This window comes from Asterias rubens, chromosome 4, assembly GCF_902459465.1.
Source record: "Asterias rubens chromosome 4, eAstRub1.3, whole genome shotgun sequence".
In the NCBI taxonomy this organism is placed as follows: domain Eukaryota; kingdom Metazoa; phylum Echinodermata; class Asteroidea; order Forcipulatida; family Asteriidae; genus Asterias; species Asterias rubens.
Window position 1 is genome coordinate 13,898,044 of NC_047065.1, and position 25,139 is coordinate 13,923,182.

Here is a 25,139-nt window from a genome sequence, read left to right on the forward strand (position 1 = left end):
TGAGACATTAAAATCTTACGGGTAGTCCCAAGTTAGGACGAGTTATACTAGAGACAAGACTAGAGTCTTAACTCTTTGTGAAATCCACCCCTGGGTGTGAAACCAAGGGCTCTCAGAACTTAATCACTGTACTAGCCAAAAACCCAGTGGTGATGAGAAGACAAGGAAGTTTAAGTTTTAGTTGAGGAGGAAAGAACAAGAGAATTAGGAGCAAAACCAAACGGAATCATTCCAGGGAAAACCGATGCAGTCAGACAGGGACTGTGTAACCCAATCCACATAGTGCCCCACATGGGATTCGTACCAGGGTCCTAGAGGTGGAAGGCGAGGTCAGATACCACTACACCAATCAGACCACCAAACCATCATTACAAACAAAATTTGGTTTTACCTTTGAACGCGTCAACTGTTCTTTTCTGCTTATAAGCAGCTCTATAAAATTGGGCCCAGGTGCTTTGCCGAGTCTTTATACACCAACAGACAAATCTTCTAAGTTACAATCTTAGGCCTAAAGGCTGAGTCACACTCCAGCGATATCGAAAAACGATAACAATCACGGCGCAAAGAGGACGCATTGAGTTGGTCGAGTTGCTCAATTAGTCCAGGGTGTGCACTGTTAACATTCTCCTTTTCATTCTCGCTATTGAGGCCTGTGTGACCGGGCCTTAACAGTTACTACACCCTACATCATATCTACATTTACTTATTGGTTGTGCTTTAGTGTGCTTAGCTACTTGTTGTGCTTAAACAGCTCTATGAATGGGCCCTGGGCAAAACATCAAATGCTATATTGTTTGTGGTTCCCCATAGTCACAATGTGTAGTTTGGCCAACACGTAGGTATTCCATACTTTCCCAGGACCCTACAGTGACCATATCTTGTGCGCATTCCAGGCTATTAATACCTTTGTTTAGTGAATACTTCGACCCTACACTACATAATTTGAATTTTAAATGTTCAGTTTTCCTCACTGCATCACAACTTACACAAACCTGCACAAAATTCTCTCGAAGGAAACGCTGGAAGTCCACTGAGGAATAATCTTTCGTCATTAACCTGTTTATTTCAATCACACTATTGGATTTCAGAAGTCTTTGTCTCGCCCCCCCCCCCCCCCTCCCACCCCCAAATGAAAATGTTTGGTTATGTTGGTTATACATGTCATTACAGCATGAGAAGGTAAGTACTTCTCATTTTTTGTGGGGAATTATGAGCTTCCAAGCGTTTTGAAAACTTTTGGTAATATTTAGTGGAAAATCTAAGGTGGTAATTGTTAGCACCAATCCCCATTAATAATTAATTGTTGTAGCTCCTTGGTATGTTACATGGTTGGGAAACAATAATGCCACTTCTAGAATAGTTAAAAAGTAAAATATAAAAATTAATAGCACTGTGAACAAAAAAACATCACAGCAAATTATGATATTACCTTAATCTTTCAGATATTATAACAGACAAAGAAATAAAATCGAACATTCATTTTGATATGAAACTGTTGTTCTAACAAACTATTATTTGACCACAAAATGGTCTACCCTCTAATCCCCTTACTGTGTCTGTTCCACAGGCAAAATACTGTGAGATATTCTACCGGAGTTTTCCCCTCGTAGTGCTGCACTTTAGAAATCCCATTATCTCAATGGGAGACTTTCTGGAACGATAGAGGGCAGCAGACTTACCGGGTAAATCCTTTGTTCTCAGAAGTATGCGCATGTTCAGAAATACGTAAACAATGGAAATTTACCCGGTAAGTCTGCTGCCACCTAGCGGTGGAAAGTCTCCTGTTGTCCATCATATACATATGTCATATACTGTGTTCCTCTTCACATTTTTCTTGTTTGAGGTCACAATAATCACACTAATAATCTGAATGGAAATAGCAATTAAGTTTTATCCCTTCCCAAGCCTCAAAACAACCTTGGCACCCACAGCGACTACCATGGTGCCATGTGCTTTTGCTGTGGTGCCCCTTGCTCAGTTTCAATGAAATTGTAAATTTTCCTCATATACATGTAAGTCCCCCTTACCAGAGGGAAATTGCTGTGCCCCTTCATAAATGAAGTTCGAGGACTGCTACAGGATAGTGTCAGGTGAAAAACAAATAGGACAATAGTGCACATACATGTAAAAATACAATTCTGTGCATTGACAAGCCTTTTTTTAATATTTTTACTATGACTATTTTTGACCCTAGGCAAGGTATGTTTTGGGTCCTTGGGACAAAAATAGGAAAATTGTTTCAGTACAAGAGCTGACCTTCATGATTTAGTATTCATAATAGACTTTCAGGCTTTCAGTTTTTCTGACTTTTCCCAAGGGTAAAAAGCTTTCACCTAGGCTGACTTGAGATGCCCTTCTGCCTCGTCCTCTAGCTCCTCCATCTTTCCTTCTTCCTCTTCTTCTCCTTCCATTTCTTCGTCTTCATCCTCGTCTTCGCTGTCTGGAGGAGGGTCACTCTCATCATAAGGGTCAGCCGACCAGATGCTGTAGCAGATGAAGATCATGAGGAAGGACGGGATGACCAGGAGACCGGTGGTCAAGATGGGGCTGGACATCCATAGGGCCTGAAAGATAGAGGATAGGATTAAATACAGGTGTTATAAACTGAGCAATTAGTTCCAGGCCAAATTATCATGTCACATATACAAAAAACTTGCGACTGGTATCCTGCTCATTTCTGCTGAGCAGAAAACCAGTAGCAACATTTTCTACTAAGCACCCATATGAAATTGTTGAATCCTTCTCCAAAATTCCTACCCTCAGGTTTAAGAGTCCATAGGTGACAAAAAAAGTATTAAAGTAGGATCCCAAATTAAGTTGGCAATTTCCACCTGTTTGTAATGGGAAACTTCTGGAAACAAACTTATACACGACAATAAAAACTATCCCAACCAGCTGTTTGTACTATTCAACATGATGGTCTAAACATGCACAATTCACTGATACAAACTAAAATAAAGCATTTATCATGTGATGGTCAAAACATACAAAAGCAACGTTTGTTGCAACCAAACTAAAAATAGACTTTCAGAAAATGATTGTAAAAACTAAGTAAAACACTGTTGTGTTTTTTTTTTCAAATAAAAAATCAAAGCAATGTCATATTCTTATTTTCACTCTTCACAGTGTTGTTGCTCCACTCACCACTAAACTTCTGACAACTTCGTAGATAACTCTGTAGATTTTCCTATACCAGCTGTTGCCACCTAATGGCTGTGGGAGTTAAAAGAAGAAAAAAGACACAATTTTAAGTAGGACAGCAAAAAACTTGCTAAGCACACAAAAGTCTCGCTTAGCGAAAATACAGTGACCGTGGGTAGAGATGTTTCAGCGCTTTGAGAACCTTTCCAGTGTGAAAACGCAGTATAAAAAACAACTATTTTTGATATATCTATATTATAAAAGCGCTTAAATCGCATGGGCGCCGCCATGTTGTTTTCATGTTAAGTGGTGCCTGCACCCTGCTAAAATGATGCGTCCTGGGGTCAATTTCGGGGTACCCGTGGGTTGGGATATGTGTTGTTTGTGATATCATAGTCAAGCGCGAGCGTGTATAACTTTGGGATTGAGTGCATGCGTCCTTTGTGATGTCACAGTCACAGCGCGAGCGTCCAGTAACTTCGCGCGTACATACAGTAAAGAACAATGCATGGGATCGAGGCACGACGACAGGACGAAGGCTGGTGGTGGTGGGGGTTATTAGAGCACCCTATGGGACTGGAAAAAATAAGTTGTGGGCAAACAGTGGCAAGCAAAGAACAATGCCAATGCACGGGATCGCGGGGACGGGAGGCGGGTAGATATGGGACGGGATAGGTTGAAGGGGCACACGGTGGGACAGGGAGTTGGGGGAAAAATTAACGGGGCTGGGGAGGGGAAAAAAGAAATAGGACTTGAAAACGATACAGGACAGGAAAATAATAAACCAAACGGGAACAAATAAACGAAACGGGATATAAACGGGACTGGGAAAGAACCACTATCGGGACCCGCTGGAAACTGGAAAACATGGATGGGATTGACAAATAATGCCGAAACGGGAAAAAACGGACAAGTGTACGATTTCACAAAGCACTAAGATTCGTCTTAGCTTAGGATGGGTGGTTTGCCACAGTGATTTGTATTGTGACCCTGCCCAGCCACTTTAACCCTCCCCTGTACACAGCGCTACACTTGCAGCATTTTATATGTAGAGCTTTCTAGCAGGGTTGCCGCGCGAAGTGGGCATCCCGCTAGTATAATATTACAGGCCGAAATACTGTACATTATTTTTCAAAAAATTTCCAAGCAGAATTTTCTAACACGGGCGGCCATTTATGGGAGTCAAATTTTTGACTCCCATAAATGGCTGACCGTGTTAGTTCGCCAAAGCAAAATGAAAACCACGCAATTTCGAGGCAAATTTGTGTGGATCATTGTATTCTACTTTTAAAATATCTTTCCAACCATATGCATTTTATAACAAACAGTTTCAAACGCTTTTGTTAGACCAACTCGTCCGATCCAAGGCAACGTGTGCCTTTAATGTGAGGCTCAGTTGGTAGAGTGAACGAGGCAATTGAGTATGTAAGGGATCTAAGCCTAGGTTTGGTTCATGGGTTTAAAGGCCCAATATACCTACCTCGATATTTCCCTCTTCAATGCTGACCAAGAATTCGCTCAATGATTCTATGGTAACCTCTAGCGGCTCTTCAAAATTATAGTATTCATAGGTGTCTGGATTGACCACCAGGATACCAGGTCTTTCTAACTGACTGTAAAGCAAAGAGGAAAAAAAATTCAATGAGAGATGTGGCTTAGGAGTAACAAAGAATCCGGATAAGAGCACCGAATTCAAGCTCTGGTGATTCTGTTTAGCGGAGTGTGGGTTCGAATCTTGTGTCCCTGTCCCTGAGCAAGACACTTCGCCAGAATTGCTACTTCACCCAGGGGTAAAGTGGGAACCTGTGATGGCAGAGTTGGTTCTTGTGATTGATTAGCCGTGATTGCGCTACATATTTGGCGGCACAGGCTGTATACTCCCCAGGGAGCTGAGATGGTTTTAAGGAATGATTTAAAGCCCAGTGACCAGGGATAATCATGTTGAAGCGCCATGAGCGCAGTGACGGACCTGAGCGCTATATAAGAAGCCACTATTATTATTATTATTATTATTACTAAAATAATTCAAAAGCAAATTACAGTTCAATTCCCTATTTTTTATGTTTTATATTACACAGTGAGGTACATGCATTGATACTCATTTAAAAATCACAAGAACGTCGGACTAGTCTGATCATACGTTTACTGGCCCGACACTTAATGGGAAGGTACATGTTTGGTAATTACTCAAAACCAATATTAACTTAAAAACCGACTCGGTAACGAGCATTAGTGAGCTGTTGATAGTATAAAATATTCGGGAAACAACTCCCTCTGAAGTAACAAAGTTTTTGAGATTTTCTCACTAAAAATACTAAAAGACTTTATTTAGCTAGAAGTCTTTTATTCTTTTCTCGTAACTTCGGTGACCAATTGAGCCCAAATTTTCACAGGTTTGTTATTTTATGGTTATGATGGGATACGCCAAGTAAGAAGACTGGTCTTTGACAATTACCAAACGTGTACCTTCCCTTTAAACCATAGACCAAATGTGTCTAGTGCCTTTAAAGGGAAGGTAAACGTTTGGTAATTGGCAAAGACAAGTCTTCTTACTTGGCGTATTCCATCATAACCATAAAATAACAAGCCTGTGAAAATTTGGGCTCAATTGGTCATCGAAGTTACGAAAAAATGATGAAAGAAAAAACACCCTTGTTGGACGCATTTGCCCACTTAAACCACTGGTGTCGGGCCTGTAGTCCAGTGTAACCTTTGAGCTCTGGAATGGTCCCCAAACTACGTGCAACTACTCACCTCAGAGTGATATCGTTTGCTATATCGTTATTCTCCATGAAACCAAACTGAAACTTTCTGCAAAGAAAGAAGAAAACAAAAACAAAATTTAGGTATTGATCAAATTCACCTGAAGAAAAGTAAAGTGAAGTTTGTCCCGAGCCAGGTTACTCCAAAGCTCTCAACAGTACTAATGTGCACTCCTGGCCGTAGAGAAGCAATTATGGTAAAGTGCCTTGCTCAAGGACAAAAACAACACATAATTTCAAGGGATATTGTTGTGAATTACAAATAAGGGCTGAGGTACTTGTGTATACATGGTGTAGGGTTAAATAGACTTTTTAGGCTATTAAATAACATTATTTGTTTAAAAAAAAAAAAAAAAAATCTCAGGGGCAAACAAAATTTGGTAATCAGACTAAACATGCTAAAGAAGGAAAAATATTATGCCTGGCATAATGATACTCTACTTTTAAGATACCTTTCCAACCATATTTAATTATAACAAATGACAACCCATGGGGGAGATAAGACTCACTCATGAAACTGCTGCCTGTGTTCCAGGGCCACTTTGCGTACAGTGTCCTTCATGATGTAATGAGGATGCTTCTTGTGATTGTCTACGCTAGGATTCACTAAAGCTAATACCAAGAATTTATCTGTAGACGGGAAAAAAACAATGACACTGTGAAAAGAAAATGTTTGAGAATAGCTAAAAGTCCAACAGATTAATTGACTAGAGTGGGATTCGAGCCAACGACCTCCGGATTAACGTGCCAGCACTCTACCAACTGAGCTATCTAGCCCTATATTGGCCGAGTCCCTACTTTGTCAAGATCTTTGTTCGGGGGTGCCAGTCAGAAGCCATACAACCGTTAACTGCCGTGTAGCCAGGGATTACACCAAAATTACGATACAAACTGGGAAGCCGCAGCCAGGAGATCACCTGGCACGTTAATCCGGAGGTCGTTGGTTCGAATCCCACTCTAGTCAATTCTTTGTTCAACCCCAAAAATCATTTCAAAATTTACCCAGTCAGTTTCCATTGTGGTTTATATTGATATAGATTAAAAATTTAATCCACGGTAGGGTGGCACTGCTTATTGGTGCACTCTATCCTGCCGGTAAGCTATCGATTGGACAAAACCACAATAATTATACAGTGGAAAGTAAAAACTGAAACCTTTATCCACTATAGGGTAACACAGGTACTTGTAGTTTGTATATGACACATTTGTATAACATAAGAACAAAGGTCTAGAACCAAGGATTACAATAAGCAATGGACATTGTATTTTGTGTTCTACAAAAAGTACCCAGACTCTTTAACTTTTTATCAATGTTGACCTTACCATCCTGTTGCAACTGGGAAAAAGAGTCACCATTTACTTCTGTTGAGACACCGGAAGGAAGCTGATCCTCTAAAAACAAAAGGGCGAGGATTCGCCAAAATATAATTGATAATAAATGCAATGATGACTTGGGTTCCCCACATTACATACCTAATTGTGCGAGGAGGTTTATGTTGTTATTCTCGATCAGAGGGAATGCTTGAAATCTTTCATTCATTATCCACGTCTTAACATCCTCCTCAGTCACTCCTCCTTCAGGAGCTAAGAAAGAGAAAAAATCAACAATTGAACATTTTTAGTGAAAAGTTTTCAGCGATATATTTTACAAAGGTGTAACAGTGAAAACAAATTATATTATTCTTAATCCCCGATGCAAAACTATCATACATTAAATCGTTGCGGTACCCGCAGCTAAAACAGAGAATTCCAACTGCATCTAGCCACTAGGGCCCAATGTCATGGCTCTGCTTACAGCGGACATCTGCGCTTACGGTCACGATTCCCCGCTAACTTGCAAGCGCTGAATTTCTGCGCTAGCCTTATAAGCGTAGAATGCCTAGTAACATGGAGTACGCACGCGCAGGTGCCAAAATTCTCCGCTAACCCATGAAATCGGCTTGCCGTAAGCACAGAATTCCATGTTTCCATAAGCACCGATCTTGTGCTTACGGTAAGCAGAGCACCATAAGCACTGATCCTGTGCTTACGGTAAGCAGAGCCATGAAATGGGGCCCAGGTTAGCTCAGTGGTCTATAGAGTTAAGACTTCTGCAAAACATGAGAAAGTATACAATACTTAATATACATTGGTGTAAGGGTGAAGGGTAAGAAGAGTTTGCTCCGAGCATTGATTGATGCTGGCTTAGTTGCCAAACACCGATGCATCTCAGAACCAACACTACTCAAAAGCAATTTACACAAGGTGCTGACGCAAACCTCAGCTGAATAGACCCTTCCCATGAAATGTGTAAAGTGCACATAACCCGTGCGCACTAACGTTTTGGTTGGCAAAATGAGGGAACATCGCGCCGTTTTGTACACGGCTAATGGGTGCGTGACGCAGACGGGATTGCGTGTCTGCTTAGTAAACCACTCTATGGCGTTTGCCAACCAACAGGGTCTGTACGCATGCGTGAATGTAACTAGCATATTTCATGGGAAGGGTCCATTGTGATGTAATCCCACAGAGAGACGGACGAACAGATGAATGTCAATCCTACCTTCATACTTGTAGTGCTTCTTATCCTTAAATACAACCAATGCCGGTAAGTCTTTCTCATCCACCTTCTTATCGGCCGGTAAGACTTTATTTGACCCTTGGTAGTAAAAACTCTCTAGAATTTTTGCTTCTGCTACAGTGCTATATAATTTCTGAAAAAGAGAGGCAGATACACATAATTGGAGGGTCACAATGGACTGTTCAAGTCTCGCACAAATCAAATCGAGAAAACAAGTCAAATAAGGACAAGATTCTTTGAACATTCTGTTCATTTATACATAGTTTTTAATGATTCCTGTAAGTGGCGGCTATCCGCTGTTGGATATCAACAATAAATAAATAAGAAAAAAAAATAAACCAGAATTCTTGAAAACTCTCATTTGAAACCTTTACATTGATCAAATATTTTGTTTGCAATTATCATAGAAACAAAATTAAAATTTGGGAGAAGGGTGCTTATTTGACCTAAATGATTCCAGCCTACGTGTGATTCAAATTGTGACTTATACCAAGGTTGTGCAGCCGTTACGTTACGAGCAGCAGAGTGTGGGTTCAAGTCCAGGTCTGGGCATTTACATCCACAAGCAAGACACTTTACCATAATTGCTTTGTGGAAGTCTGAGGAATAACCCTGGTGTTTTGGGTTCACATAGCAGCCTTGTTTACAGGTTTCCTCAGGCTTGCGAGCTACAAAGATTAAGTTCACTTATGAGGCATCCTTGGTTTCATTACCAGAAATATAGAACCTACTGATAACAAACAAGGAAACCTCCTGGACTCACAGAAAGATCGGACTCTGGATTCTGCTCCGCAGTCACCAGAAGAAAGAATGCTTTATGGTCCTTGACAGCTTGCTTGAACTCGCTGGTTTTGGTCATCTTACGTACTGCTGGCCTGAGTAAATAGAGAACCACATAAATAATGATAATAATAACGCTGGGTCTGTGGGTTCTCTTCAAGCCATTGGACACTTTCGGTAAACAGTATTGTCCAAGGCCCACACTTCGGGTGTCACAACTTAAATATAAAATAACAAACCTGTGAAAGTTTAGGCTCATTCAGTCATCAGAGTCGGGAGAAAATAACTGGAAAACCCCAACCTTGTTTCCGCACGTTTCGCCGTTTCACGACATGTATTAAAAATAAATCTGTAAATCTCAATTTCGAGAATTGATATTGTTTTAATGTATCAAGAGAAGTCTTTCACCACTACTACCCTGTAAGTTATTTGTAAATCTGTGAAATTTTCATTTTGTTTTGTTCCGAACGTGTCCAATGGCTATTAAGAATCAGAATTAGAGTAACAATTTATTTATTCAGCCAATAATAAAAAGTTAAAAACCAAAACAATTATAGTGCACCTTGAACTCCCTAGAAAAACACTAACAAAGAAGATAAACATATATTAAAATAAACATATCGGCTACAACAATAGCACAATACAAACTAGTTCCCATAGCGTTTGGTCAGTCACCTTAGGGTGTATCAAAGCGCTTATTTAAAAAAAAAGAGATTAAGCAGGAAATATACTCCCAGGCATGCAACTGCCCGTTGAAAACAAAAAGGGGAAAATTTTCGAAGGCACAGTTTGAAGCCATTGGACACTTTCAGTAAACAGTATTGTCCAAGTCCCACACTCCAGGTATCACAACTAATCTATAAAATAACAAACATGTGAAAATTTAGGCTCAATCGTTCATCGGAGTCGGGAGAATATATTGGGAAAACCCACCCTTGGTTTCCGCACGTTTCGCCATGTCATGACATGTGTTTAAAATAAATCTGGGATTCTCGCTATCGAGAATTGATATTGTTTTAATGTTTTCTCAAAAAGTAAAGCATTTCATGGAATAATATTTCAAGATAAGTCTTTCACCATTACCTTCTGTAAACCCTGTAAATTATTTGTAAATCTGTAAACTTTAAATTTTTTTCTGTACCGAAAGTGTATAATGGCTTTAAGTGCAGAGCGAGGCAGCCGAAACGCCACGGGAAACGAGACCCACAATGGTACCCTAGAAAATGTTGAGGTTTATTATGCTCTAAGGTGCATTGTTAGCATGTACTAGGCTTATTTAACATTATTGTAGTTGTACATTGTTGTTGCCAGGCATATACTAGGCTAAAAAAAAATTACGGCAATCATTTTCTTTTACGCGGAATTCCGCGGAAACGCGGAAAAGTTGCATGTCTGGATGAAGACCCAATTAGGTGACACCTTCTAAGGGTTTAAAAGGTGTTGATCAACTAGGCACATTCAACAGCTCAATGGTGTATGCCTTTATGTAAGTGGTTCTTACCCATTGGCCTTTACTGCAAAATCTACAATATCTTTAATTGTTCTGCCTCCTCGGTGAGTTAGATCCTTATCTCCATGTAAACTGAAACAAAAAGACATCAAATTAATGGTAAGTGACAAAAGCAAGTGTTTACTTCTTAAGTTACTGTCATTGGTATTAAATCGTCTTCTAGATCAAGCCAGCATGCCAAAAATTATGATAAATATAACACTTTGCGTCCTTATTGTCCAAAGCAGTTGCTGGTCGTCTTATAAAAAAAATGTACTCACAATTTTATTGTAGGAAACCCTCTAACGTCAAAGTTGTTCATAACACCTATGAAAAGAAAAAGAGAAGTATGGGTGAATAGCCTCCTACATAATAATTTCATAGAGCTGCTTAAAGCATAAAAAGTAGCTAAGCACAACAAAATTATTGCTTACCAGAAAAAGGTTACCAGCCAAAATACCATCTCGCATGTACCATCTGAAGCTGGTATCCTGCCTAATTTTGCCAAGCATAAATTTTTAAAGGAGTATTCCCGCTGAAGAAACTTCTCTTGACTTTTTTACTTTTGACTTTGCGAACCGGCGCCCTTGATGAATGGCACTTTTTGTCAGATACTTATTGTTATTATTATTAAACTGAGCCCTGCTCATTTTGTTTATAATACCCTCCTGCTGAAAGAAAACTGTTTGACTTACTTGAGAATCGGGTGCCGTCCAGCTTACCCACTCGTATATTGGGGTTGCTTTTGGCCAGTTTGGTCCCCACCTCCTGCCAGATCGGGGCGAGCTTTTGACAGTGACCGCACCATGGTGCATAGAACTATACATTTTAAAAGAGGAAACAAAAAAATAATAAGCAATATGGAATGTAGTTAAACTTGTTTGAAATGCATTGCATCGGGGAATCACACAGAGGCAACACTACACAGGCCGAGAAAGAAGAAATTTTCCATTAAGTTAATTTTGAGACCTCAGAATTAGAATTTGAGGTCTCGAAATCAAGCATCTGAAAGCACACAACTTCGTGTGACAAGGGTGTATCTTCTTTCATTATTACTTCGACAACCAATTGAGCTCAAATTTCCACAGGTTTGTTATTTTATGCATATATGTTGAGATACACCAAGTGAGAAGACTAGTCTTTAACAATTACATGTACCAATAGTGTCCAGTATCTTTAATGCAAAAAATTGTAAAGTGAAAGGCTATTGCAATTAGTGCAATGAACTTCTTTTATAATGAGAACTTGCATTTACAATTGGGATGTAATACATAGTACAATGTAGATGGATTCAGTATGCATATAGTGTTAAGTTTTCTCAATTAATTTTCTTTGTTCATAAACAATTTATTCACACAATTTTAAGGTAATGAGAATTTATTTTAATTTTAAACTAGCCTTACTAGGGGTAAATTTGTAAACACCAATAATATACTTGGCGTGTCGTGGCCGAGTAAAAAAAAAAACTGGACTAAAGCTCTGGTGTTTCTGTTCAGCAGAAAGTGGGTTCAAGTCCCGGTCGTGACACTTGAGTCCTTTTAGCAAGACACTTCACCATTATTGTTGCATCCTTCAGATGCGATGTAAGCCATTGTATGTGTTGTGTAATGCATGTAAAGGACCCCAGTGCACTTATTGAAAAGAGAAGGGGTTAGACTTGTTCAAGACTTGCTCAAGAACATGTACATTGTACATGTACTTCAAAAATGTAGCATCCAAAATACCTTGCATAAAAAAATTGAATGTTGATGCGCCTTGAGCAACGGATATGAGCGCTATACATTGTATAAGAAGCCACTATTGTTACTATGAATGGATATTGTTCTGTACAGCTACTACTAGTCACAGCAATGGTTGCCAATGACAACCTTATGTAAAACATCACCCAAGTCCAAGCAGAATTAATATCTGTGAATGAAGAACCTGGGCAATTAAACAGGGCCGAGAGTCATCGTTGATAAGTCTAAAACTATAGATGAAATGTTAAAATGGTGGCATAGCTGTTACCTAAAATGTGGGTTTGTGTGATTTATAATAAAACATCAGATGCTTTCTTTGATATCAATCATCGATAATTCTCTGAAGGTAACAATAATTTTGGTGAATATTTCACAATTTCTATTTTTCTTCTGAATGGCAAAAAAATATGTGTCATTTTTTTCAGTATAAAACTATTTTACAATATTAATAGGTATTTATAAAGCACCTTTACATAAGCAGCACAAAAAAATATAAGGAAAAAAAGAAAAAAAAGGTTAAGAGAAAACAAATATTTTAAGACAATTCCTAAAAAATGTTTACTACCAAAACTACCACTTTTGAATGTTTGTGTTGTTAAAAAAAAATGTCCCAAATGCATCGCAGTGTTAAAGGAACACGTTGCCTTGGATCGGACGAGTTGGTCTATAAAAAGCGTTTGAAACCGTTTGTTTTGAAATGCTAATGGTTAGAAAGATGTTTTAAAAGTAGAATACAATGATCCACACAAGTATCACTCAAAATTGCATGGTTTTCATTATACGTCGCGAACTAACACGGTCGGCCATTTATGGGAGTCAAAAATTTGACTCCCATTAATGGCCGACCGTGTTAGTCGACGAGGTAACAAGAAAACCACGCAATTTCGAGGCATATTTGTGTTGATCATTGTATTCTACTTTTACAACATCTTTCTAACCATACCGATTTTATAACAAACGGTTACAGAACGCTTTTCAAGGACCAACTCGACCGATCCAAGGCAACGTGTTCCTTTAAGGAACAATCAGGTGTGAGGGAGAAGCTCTGAATGACCTTGGTGTAATGTTATGCAGTATTAAAAAGGCAGACTCTTACACTATTATCATAATATGTCAGATAAACGCTTGTGTGCTGAAACGAGCACAAAGACTGTGTTCGAACTGGTGAATACGGCTATGTCTGTTGCTATAATGGCAGCGTGGATACATGTAGTCTTGGTACAAGACGAATTTGTTGAGTAAGGCCTGCATACTACACACCCAAAAATAAACACGTTGTAACTATTCCACCAATAGAAGTTGCTTGATCCGGCCACGAGTTTCATCTTTGAGAGGGCAACTTGGCCGTTTTCATTTGTATAAAGGAAAGGACACCTTCATTTTGGCAAACTTTTAGTCTACCTGTATGGGGAATTTGAAAGGGGCACCAAGGCCAAAACCAGTAGCCTTTGTGTACAAGTAATTACAGGCCTGCATAATCACAGAGGAGTGAGGGGCGCAACAAATAAAGTAGAAATTGCAAAATTAAATTATGATTACATCTTCCTGTCTTATTATTGAAACGCTTGTGTATCTTTAAAACTTCTTTCCTAAATTAGTAGATTTATGATTTTTTCTGGCTTACTAAAGGCAGTGGACACTATTGGTAATTACTCAAAATAATTATTATCATAAGACCTTTCTTTATTACAAGTAATGGGGAGAGGCTGATAGTATAAAACATTGTGAGAAACAGCTCCCTCTGAGGTGACGTAGCTTTCGAGAAAGAAGTAACTTTCCATGTAAGTATTTGATTTTGAGACCTCTGATTTAGAATTTGAGGTATCAAAATCAAGCATCTGAAAGCACACAACTTCGTGTGACCATGGTGCGACAAGAGTGTTTTTTCTTTCATTAATATCTCGCAACTTTGACGTCCCATTGAGCTCAAACTTTCACATGTTTGTTATTTTATGCATATGTTGAGATACACCAACTGTGAAGACTCCCAGGCGAGATGAAGTTCATGACTTTATGAACTTTCAAGAACGTTCATGATCAGTTCATGAACATTCATCAACAGTTCATAAAATGTGCATCACAGCAGTTCATGAACCAAGTTCATGAACGGTTCACCATTCAATTAATGAACATTTGGTGGACTTTTATTAACTTCATGATCAGTCCATGATTATTCATCAACAGTTCATAAAATGTTCATCACAGTAATTTTTGAACCAAGTTCATGAACTGTTTGATGGATTTTCCTGAAATTCTATCTCACCTTTCTATGCATCTTATGAACTTTAGGCTAATGAATAATCATATTGCAGATCAACAGGAATCATGAACGTTTGATGAACGTTCATGGTTTACAATGATCGTGAACGCCACAGGTTCATGAACACTTTTTTTTTTAAAATGAAGAACAGTGATGAACATTGATGAACTTCATGACCTTCATGACCTCATTATATATTCATAATGTAAAAAAATAGACGTTACATTGAACTAATTCCAAGGTTTTTATGTATAAAAAGTGGTCATTCATATGATGGCCATAACTTGGGTTTAAATTTGATGGCCAAAATATATAAGGTTTTAATTGTTCTTTATTATTTAACTGTAAGAAGTAAAGTATAAAAAAATAAAAGAAAAGTGGATAAAATCCCGCCATGACTAAAAAGGAATTTGAACAGGGGCACTTAAATAGGAAACCTGGTGTTCCTAAATTTTGTATAACATAGCTGTATTTATGTTTATCTTCAAATATGCGCTAATCCTCCAATCAGATTGGCAGAATGGAGTGGTGATAAAAACCTATATTGCACGGCTAATATCACTACCATGCGTCTTGTGTGTTCTATGTCACGCGCCAAGTTTGCTTGAAGATATATAGCGCGTCTGCGTCCCATATCCAACTCGGCCTTCGGCCTCGTTGGATATGGGACGCAGAAGCGCTATATTTTTCCGTATTCCACTCGCGCTTGTGTGATAACTTATAATGTATATAGTGTGAAACATGTAATTGTTAAGGTCACTGTACTTAGTACAAATGAAATATAATGACTATTATTGATTATAATATAATTCAAGTGAATTATAAGTTATTATCTGCCTGCCGCTGAGCAGAATCTAGAAAACGTCATTTGATTTTCTTCATGATGTTCATGTACAGTTTATGAATGTTCTTGAACAACAAATGAGACAATTGGTTGAAAAACTTTTCATGAACATTTGTTCATGAACATTTGTTCATGAACATTTGTTCATGAACATTTGAACATTTGTTCATGAACAGTTCATGAAAGTTCATGAATGCAATGTTCATGAAAACTCATCAAAAATTCATGAAAAGTTCATGAATAAATGTCCATGAAAAGTTCATCAACCAAATTGTCTCATTTGTTGTTCAAGAACATTCATGAACTGTTCATGAACATCATGAAGAACTTTGATGGCCAGGTCATGAACTGATGTCAATGAACAACCATGAACTATTCATGAATATTCATGAACAATTCATGATCATCTCGCCTGGGCGTAGTCTTTGGCAATTTCTAGTCGTGTCCAGTGTCTTTGATTTATCCTTTTATCTGTTATGCCCTTTGATCATGTTTTGGAAAAGTGCAGTGTCAATCCCTTTATTATTATTTACTATTATCTTTGGTCAAACTGAACCCCTTTCCTTTTTAGCATGAGAGGGCATTTTCTTTATACAGTAATACATTACCTCAATAAGCCATGGGCCTTGGTTCTTAGCTTCCAGTATCCTGCAGAGCAAAGAATGAGAAATATGTAACTCATATCACAGTCATCGTGTGAACGTGACACGATCTAACGAAATTGCAAAGAATGCTTTCATGAAAATTATCATCCAAAATTCACTAAAGCAGGGCTCGTAGTTTACAGTGGAATGCAGCTTGGAGGCCAGTGATTTTAGTGTTGGGACCAGTACTGTCATAACTGAACAAGTCCGGTGATCTTGTGTTCATTTTTTTTCTTCAAATATTGACTCTCTGATTAAATATCTATCAATTCTGTTGATTAGGCTATACCTATTGAAGTGTACTTAAACCCATATAACAAGTGAGAAATCTACTCTTGTTGAAACTATACATGTACACTTAAAATGATCCAAACTTTGGTCTTGTGAGGTGACATGTACACATTGTTCACGCAACATTGTGTACTTTTGCATTGTGTACTTTAGCCCAAAAAGAAACCAAGCACAAAATAATGATGCTTACCAGAATAAGATTACCAGCCAAAATACTACGTCACATGCACAATTTATGACTGGTATCCGGCTCCTTTTTGCTTAGCAGAAGATATATTATGCAACATTTTCTGTAAGAATTGTTTGAATTCACTTTGCATGGTGTGAAGAAAAAGGAAGAACTGTACACATGGTTGATTACAATTTATTTCAAGTTTCTTCGAATATTTCCTGCTTTTAAAAGCAGTCCATGAAATTTAAGCCCTGCTGACAGTTGTGCAGTATTATTCATTTCTTGCTGCTCTTGAAAAAAGGGGTTGGCTGGAAAATAATTATTTGTACCTTTTCAGGTGTCTGTGTTCAAATTAAAATTGCCTGGTCCGGTTTTTGTGTAAAGAATTTGATTCTGAAGAATTTGGACAGGTTATGTTGTTTTCAAAACCCCCCCAAAAACGTATTTTGTAGGATAATATGACACAAATTGAACACTAAACAATTCCTTAGTTTTGTATTAACCACCTCTTATTACCTTTGGGCTTTTTTCGTTTAACACATTAATAATGAAACCTTATTTGACTTTTTCATCTTAACTTGGGGATCAACTACATGTAGGCTATAAACCAGACCTCATATCATATAATAAATAATTTATTCAAGCGTGAAAAAAAAGTAATAGAACCTACACCACCTTCATTAAAAAAAAAAAATTTGTGTGATTAAATACCCACTGTAGGTATTAATTCAAATTAAGTAAAATTACTGCCACATGGCAGCTTCAGGCAGCTAGATGTAGGTTACTTAGACTAATTGATTGATGTAATTTTTAAACAATAATATGTGCGTTTATGCAGGTACCTTGAGCACTCTGTTTGTCAGGAAGACTCGTTGAAGCAATTAATTTTAAACCACCAATGTTTGCATAATTGGTAGAGCTGACAAAATAGTGGCAGACAAAATTTATGTTTCGGATGATCAATTTACCGTACATGAAATTTCTATAACAAACTTACGGAAATTTAGGCATACAAAAATAATTCTTTGTGCAAGTATTAAGGAGAAAGACCTGTGCACAATTTTAGTGTGTAAATGTTATTGTCCTCAATTTTGGGTGTCTCCCGAATCAGCTGGTTGTTTTTTAAAGACATTCAGACACAGTTTTCCCAAAATTGTGTAGGGTGTTTCATAGAACAAATAGCTGTTAATATGAACCTAATCAGTACATGTAGCTGTGACTGTGAGACTAAAATTAAGCAATGATGTGTTTCAACCATAATTATCCTGTATCTTGAGGGGAAGGTACACGTTTGGTCATTGTCAAAGACCAGTCTTCTCACAATAGTGTATCCTAACAAAAGCATAAAATAACAAACCTGTGAAAATTTGAGCTAAATTGGTCATCGAAGTTTGAGAGAAAAAACACCCCTGTTGGACGAATTTGTGTGCTTTCAGATAGGAATAAAAGACTTCTACAATCCCGGCCATATCTCGTTGGGCCCCCCTGCCCCCTTTGAATGTTGGTTTCAATTGCTGATTGAGTTACAGTCAAACTGCTGATTGAGTTACAGTCAAATTACTGATTGAGTTACAGTCAACACAGTCAACATTGAGCGGGGGGCGGGGGACAAATGTTTTGAATGTGAATGGGAAGTGCACAGGGAATCGTTGTATACAACGTTAGGAAAGGGTGGCCCAAGCATTTTGGCCGGGATTGTAGCTAGAAGTCTTTTATTATTTTAGTGAGAAATTACCTCTTTTTTCAAAATCTATGTTACACAATGTTTTGTACTATCAACAGCTCTCCGATGCTCGTTACCGAGTCAGTTTGTTAGTTAATATTTGTTTTGAGTAATTACCAAACGTGTAACTTTCCCTTCAATACCTTTACTCAATTGGTCCCACACATTATTCACTGCAAGGTTAAAGGAACACGTTGCCTTGGATCGGTCGAGTTGGCCTTTGAAAAGCGTTTTGTGACCGTTTATCATAAAATGCATATGGTTAGAAAGATGATGTAAAAGTAGAATACAATGATCTACACAAATATGCCTCGAAATTGCGTGATTTCCTTTTTACCTCGTCCAATAACACGGTCGGCCATTTATGGGAGTCAAAATTTTTACTCCCATAAATGGCCGTCGTGATAGTTCGCGACGTAAAAAGAAAACCGTGCAATTTTGAGAGATACTTGTGTGGATCATTATATTCTACTTTTAAAACATCTTTCTAACCATATACATTTCATAACAAACGGTTTCAAACGCTTTTTATTGACCAACTCGTCCGATCCAAGGCAACGTGTTCCTTTAATAATCAATTTCTAAGGTTATTCAATTCAGAATTATCTCACCAGAATCCTTCATCATCTGGACAATTTTTTTTCATTTTTTGTCTTAATTTAAAAGAAGTTCTTCGTAATATGTCTTTTACATGTTTTTTGTATCTTTGGTTTTGAAAGCGTTTTAAAAAGTGCAAAACTATGGGCACTTTTTGTGAATTTGAGATGAAGTAAAGTAAAAATAAACCTACATGTAATGTATGTCAATATTAATAATGTTTTTTTCCTATTGGCAGCAATTCATAACAGACAGCAACTGGCCTATATAGGGAGAACACTATTAATGCAACAGGAAGAACAATCTACTAGGACAATGTACATTAATGATGCAGAGGATAGTGATGCTGTTTTGCTTGTTACGTGTACGTATTATACACACACAAAAAAGGTTCCTTTTCCCTGACAAACCTAATTAAAAAATTAGTTACCCAAGCAATAAACCACCATTGGGAATACCAATGTTAATTGTAATTAAATTTGGGGGTGAACAAAGAAATATTATCCCTGAACGAGATGTCCTCCAGAATAATTACACACAAAAAACGTTCCTTTTCCCTGACAAACCTAATTAAAAAATTAGTTACCCAAGCAATAAACCACCATTGGGAATATCCATGTTAATTGTAATTAAATTTGGGGGTGAACAAAGAAATGTAGCCCTGAACGAGATGTCCTCCAGAATAATGTACTGGTATGTACCAGCATCCTACCATACCAAAGTATCTAGCCACAATGTTGGCTATATCAAATCTCCCTTTGTTTCGGGAGTGCCAGTCAAAAGCAGTTCAACCTTAAACTGCTATCATGAAGGATTCTCACTTAACCTCAACCAGATACACTTCATCTTACATAATTGATGTTTTTATGCAGCAGCACCAAACCTTTGGAACAATCTTCATTATCAAATTCGTCAAGCTAATTCACAACCCTTTTTAAAAATATCACTCAAAACTCACCTTTTCCATACTTATATTGCTTACTACATGTAGGTATGTAGGCTATTTATTTATTTCTCATTGCTTTGTATTATTAAGTTTTGATTGCTTGTAATTATTGTTGTTAAGTGTTGTGGTACCTTTTACGTGTAAAAGAAAGAACGCTACAAAAATTCTTAGATTATGAAGCTTGGGATCACACTCACGGTCATATACAACTCAGGAAAGGACAGTATACAAGGTCAACATTTATGGAAGGGACTGGGGACAAAGTCATTTTCACTTTGCAAAGGAAAATGTTAAAATCTATGATGATTGGGGAACTTCTGGAGGGGCACTAAGGCCAAGACAAGGGCAGGCGTGAATCTTCACAAAGACAACAGAGGCGATTGCCTCGTTGCCCCCTGGTCATTGCCTTGGTGCTCTTGAAATGCTCATAGAGAATTTCCTTGTAGGGTGCCCTTTACCAGCTCCAAGAGAATTTAACAATTTCCTCGTAGGGTGCTCTTTACCAGCTCCAAGAGAATTTAACATATTTCCTCGCAGGGTACCGTTTACCAAGGAGAGAATGCCTTGGTGCCCTTTCCTATTTCTAAAACCAAGCATATACAGGCCTGCATGGGGCAACAGCGGCCAGGCCTCCTTGGCATACAACTGTATGTTCCAGGTCTTCATTCACAATTTGCAAAGGGCACTTCCTTTCCTACCCACTCTTAATTAATTCTGCCAATTTCCTATCGGTTAAGAGTCTACACTGAGTGAATTTTTGTTTTTACTGTAGGCCTTTGACACAGACTTCTCAACCATCCAGGAACAATTGACTTATTTGCTGTTGAGGTTTGAACTGTGGTTTTAAAAGGTTGTTCACAGGGCTAGTGGCTGAGCAGTCATGGTGATGTGTACATTCACCTCACTCAGTATTTAAAGGCATAGACACTCTGGTTATTACTCAAATAATTGTGGGCATAAAAAATTACTTAGTAAGTAAAACGCGCAATGGAGAACTATTGATAGTATAAACACTGTGAGAAACGGCTCCCTCTGATGTGACATAGTTTTTGAGAAAGAAGTAATTTCTCGCTAAAATGTTTGAATTGAATTCGAGACCTCAGCTGAAAGGTCTCGAGTATAATGATCTGAAAGTACACAACTTATTATCGCACAACTTTGACGACCAATTGAGCTCAAATTTTCACAGGTTTGTTATGTTGTGCATATGTTGAGATACACCAAGTGAGAAGACTGGTCTTTTACTATTACTAAATGTGTCCAGGGGTCGGTTTCACAAAGAGTTAGGACTAGTCTTATCTCGAGTTAGGACGAGTTACTCGTCCTAACTTAGGACTACCCATTCATTTTTTATATCTCCTAGGACTAGTCCTAACTCTTTGTGAGTGCTTTTTAAAGTTGCACAACCTATAATAAGAGGTTTGAAGAGGTTGTAGGGCTACGTATGCTGAGCAGCATAATTTTCCCTCTTTTTCATTCATACATTAAACTCAGTATTGTTACATGTATTTAAGGTTTCAAAGTTCACTCGATTGGAATTTGAAATATTTTAAAACATAAAACTGTTGAGTGGAAAGGCTACAATGTCAAAATTGAAAGGTCAAAATTAGTTTAAAATGTGTCATTGTAGACAAGAATTTCACTCCACTCTTTGAGTGATCAACAAACATTGTTTTAAAAAGAAACAGTAGTGTACGGGATTTTTTTTTAATTGAGCAAAAAAGGTCATTTTTATAGTACAAGATTGGTTCAAAAAAAGTCCATTGTACAATTGTCTGGAACAGAAGTGGTAGTGTATGAAATAAATTATTGTTATAATTTTGTTTACTTTTTGTTCTTCAAATTGACTAACAAATGTTAGGTTCGCCTCAGAAAGTTAGGGTCCATCTGGTTATAACCTAAACATTTTGGGGAGCAAAATGCAAAGGTTTACCCAGTAAGTTTTCCTTGTGATTGAAAACTTGAGATTTAAGTACTACTGGGGTGCATTTCCACAGTCCTTGCCAATGACTGTTTTGGTTAAATTGGCCATTGATTAGTCATTGACTGAAACAGTTATTGGTTACTACGGCACAAAAACGCACCCCATTGATAGCTGAGAAACTGTCCTCTCAGATTAGAAACTTGTTTATAATCTTAATAATTAATAATAAAGGGTCAAACAATATCTTACCTGTCATCTAACTCATGAACATGTGCTCCAACGCCAATTGTTAATGCTAGTATACCTGGAAAAAAAAACAGTAAAAATTCAAGTGTAATATAATGTTTTTACTTTCCAAACTAACAAGCATGTTACACGTAAAAAAACCAAACCATCATCAGATGTTTTGGGCACTCTGCTATTTTGCATCCAAAATTGCAACAGTTGAAATGAAAACCATGTTTTAAATGCATCACGGTAAAAAATAATTTTCCAAAAAGTTTGGCTTAAGGCGCTGAATTTGAAACAAGGTCTTCTGAATGTTTTCTACATGGTGTTTATCTCGATTTTAAACGCCCCTAGTGTGCATTCTGCACTGGAGCATTCTAAATGGTTTATTGGAGAAAAAAAAGAGAGAAAAAAAGTATCCGCAGGCAATTCACGCTTATCTGCCCAATGTATGCCAGCCTTCATTGGAGAGAACCCTGTTTCGCATTGCAAAATGAACCAGTTGAAATGCCAACCTGTGCACTGAGCATTTTACCCATTTTTAGCGGCGCGAGGGCGCTATAAAGTAAGTAGTATTTTATCACTTCCAGGGGTATACACCAATTCGCCCTGCACAGCTAATCAAGAACAGGCTTTCTGTCACTTTTGTTCGCCGTGGTTTCAATTTGCTTTAGAGGTGGTCTATAACAGCTCCTTTAAAAGTCTTATTGTCCGTGATGGATTAGATGTCTGTGGTGGTAATGTGTTCCAATCTTTAATAACTGTTTTGGGTATGAATGAATTTTCCCCTGATAGTAATTAAGAACGCCCTCACACGGTCAAAAACATGGGTCATTGAAGTTTGCTTGGGTCTGATATTGCACAACGACGGACACACCAAGGTCAAGTAGAACCCTGCCGCATTATGAATGCAGCAAACAGTGCGACAGAGTATGGGATTTCAGTTGAAAGTGCTACAAAATACAAAATACAAAGAGTGTTGCCATTTGGCACATTTTGTTGTATTTGGCAGAAATTCGGTGAATATAAAATGTTCATTTATAGACATTTGGCCCCACAATCCTTTGTACTATTTTTTTTTGTGAAGTAAAGTTGCGATAATTGTAACCCTCTATCCTTAAAACATTTGGCCCCATATATAACAGGATTTTTATTGTTTTTTCGGCATTTTCTGTAAAGTAAAGTTGTGATGAACCCCTCCATTCTCTCGTTGGGAGGAGTGGGAATTATCATAACCATGTAAAATATCACACAGTAAAAAAGTAGCAGTTTGATTGAATTTGGGTGGGGCATGAAAGAGTAGAGCAAAGCAAAAATGAACATTTCTCATGAAAACAGCAACCAGAACAGTCCCAAATCCAACTACATGTATCGTGCAATATCTGTTTAGTTTTAAAAGTAATTAAGACACAAAAGATTATATTGGGATATAACTAGACCCAGCAACTGGGGCGCTGTACTCCTTTTTTCGAATTTAATTATCGGTCGTACCGATAATGTCAAATACTCCTTTTTTCGAATTATGACATTATCGGTCGTACCGATAATGTCAAAATTTGAAGAAAGGAGCGCCCAAGATACTGGGTCTCGGATATAACATTTTACATCTCCCCTATTTTTTTTTCATAAAAAAAAATCCAGATCTCAGTCAAGTCAAGATTAATTTAAATGTAGTTACTTAATTATTATATTCACTGCATGCTCTTTTTATTCTCTAAAAGTTATTGGTCTTATTCTTAATCTTACAGTTACAGACTTAAGTTTTTAACCGTCATTTTTACCTTTTTTCATATATTTTTTACAAAACAATACGTCAGCTGTTTACCAGTTTTACCAATAATCTACCTCTTTAATAAACAGTCAAAGTAAAAGGTACTCCAAGTAAAATTATCAAAGGAAAACTTAGAGTGAAGTTCGAATGATGCTGCTATAAGATTAAGAAGACTAGTCTTCCAAATTTCCCCATTTGTTTGTGTGCAGGAGGAAGTAATTTTTTATCAATCATGCACTGTCGACGATGCGCAGCAGCCTAAGCAGGGCCTACATTTTTATTTATTTATTCATTCCATAAATTTCTAGTATATTTTTCTGATCTTTTGTTCAAAATGATAAGAATATTAAAACACAATTGTTTTATTTATTAATTAGAATGAAGGAATATCAACAGAAATGTACATTACCTGATAAACAACACCATAAAATAACAACAGGATCCATTGTTGTGTTGTGTCTTTTTTTGTCCAGGAAGTAACACAGTCCATGTGCACAAAACACAGGGGGAAAAATGCAATGCATGTTTTGTCGGGAACTGGAGACCAACAGAGGGCGCTTTGCAATGCAAAACGAAAAAGATGACCCATATCGGGCACCATGATGACGATCTTTGGTAGTTACGTCTAGTTTGGTTCACTGGAAAATGTCGAGTCAACAGCCCTAGCCATGCCTTTCTTCTAGCCTTTCTTCTACGGTTCCGGGATTTTTTAGTATTCTAACCATGGAGGTAGAAATACCTCCATAATGTACATACATGTACATACATGTACATTATCGTACCAATTTATGGGCAAGGTCCCACTAAAATCATAACTACACATTATTATTTTGCCCCATAGGTGGATGCGTTGTGTACGTACATATGTAGCAACCGCCAGACGCAATGAAAACCCCCGCACTGTTCAATGGCGGAACAGTGGGATTGATTGGGTGTATGCGCCCACGTCCGTACGTAAAAACGGATAACAACTCGGGCCTTAATCAAACACATGATGAACAGCTACACGAGCTCCCCCTTCTGACTTTAGTCTTTATTTCCACCTCCATGTTATAAAGCAGAGTTGTACAGTGATGGCCCTAGATGATGCGTGTACGAGATCGTTCTGTCTTGATCAGACCACGAGAGATCGTTACCTGATTTTAACAAAAAATAAACTGCACTTTTTTTTATAAAGAGTTTTTTTCTTTAATAATACAAAAAGTAAAGAACACTTCCTTCAAAAAGGGGGGGGGGGGGTGGGGAGGTTAGTTATTGGCCGTTCACGG

At 37.8% G+C, this 25,139-nt stretch overlaps 1 protein-coding gene across 1 annotated transcript; it reads right to left on the reverse strand.

The window, feature by feature from the left end:
* Window positions 1-1,125: 1,125 nt before the first annotated feature.
* Window positions 1,126-24,411, reverse strand: LOC117288755 (protein disulfide-isomerase TMX3-like). Its single transcript, XM_033769584.1, has 14 exons — window positions 24,281-24,411; window positions 22,122-22,176; window positions 16,184-16,223; window positions 11,428-11,551; window positions 11,014-11,059; window positions 10,745-10,825; window positions 9,227-9,338; window positions 8,446-8,596; window positions 7,377-7,487; window positions 6,413-6,533; window positions 5,896-5,952; window positions 4,622-4,754; window positions 3,145-3,213; window positions 1,126-2,564 (listed from the first exon to the last, which is right to left on the reverse strand). Exons 1-14 carry the CDS (start codon window positions 24,393-24,395, stop codon window positions 2,334-2,336), a joined length of 1,446 nt encoding a protein of 481 aa, XP_033625475.1. The 5' UTR covers window positions 24,396-24,411; the 3' UTR covers window positions 1,126-2,333.
* Between the last annotated feature and the right edge of the window lie 728 nt (window positions 24,412-25,139).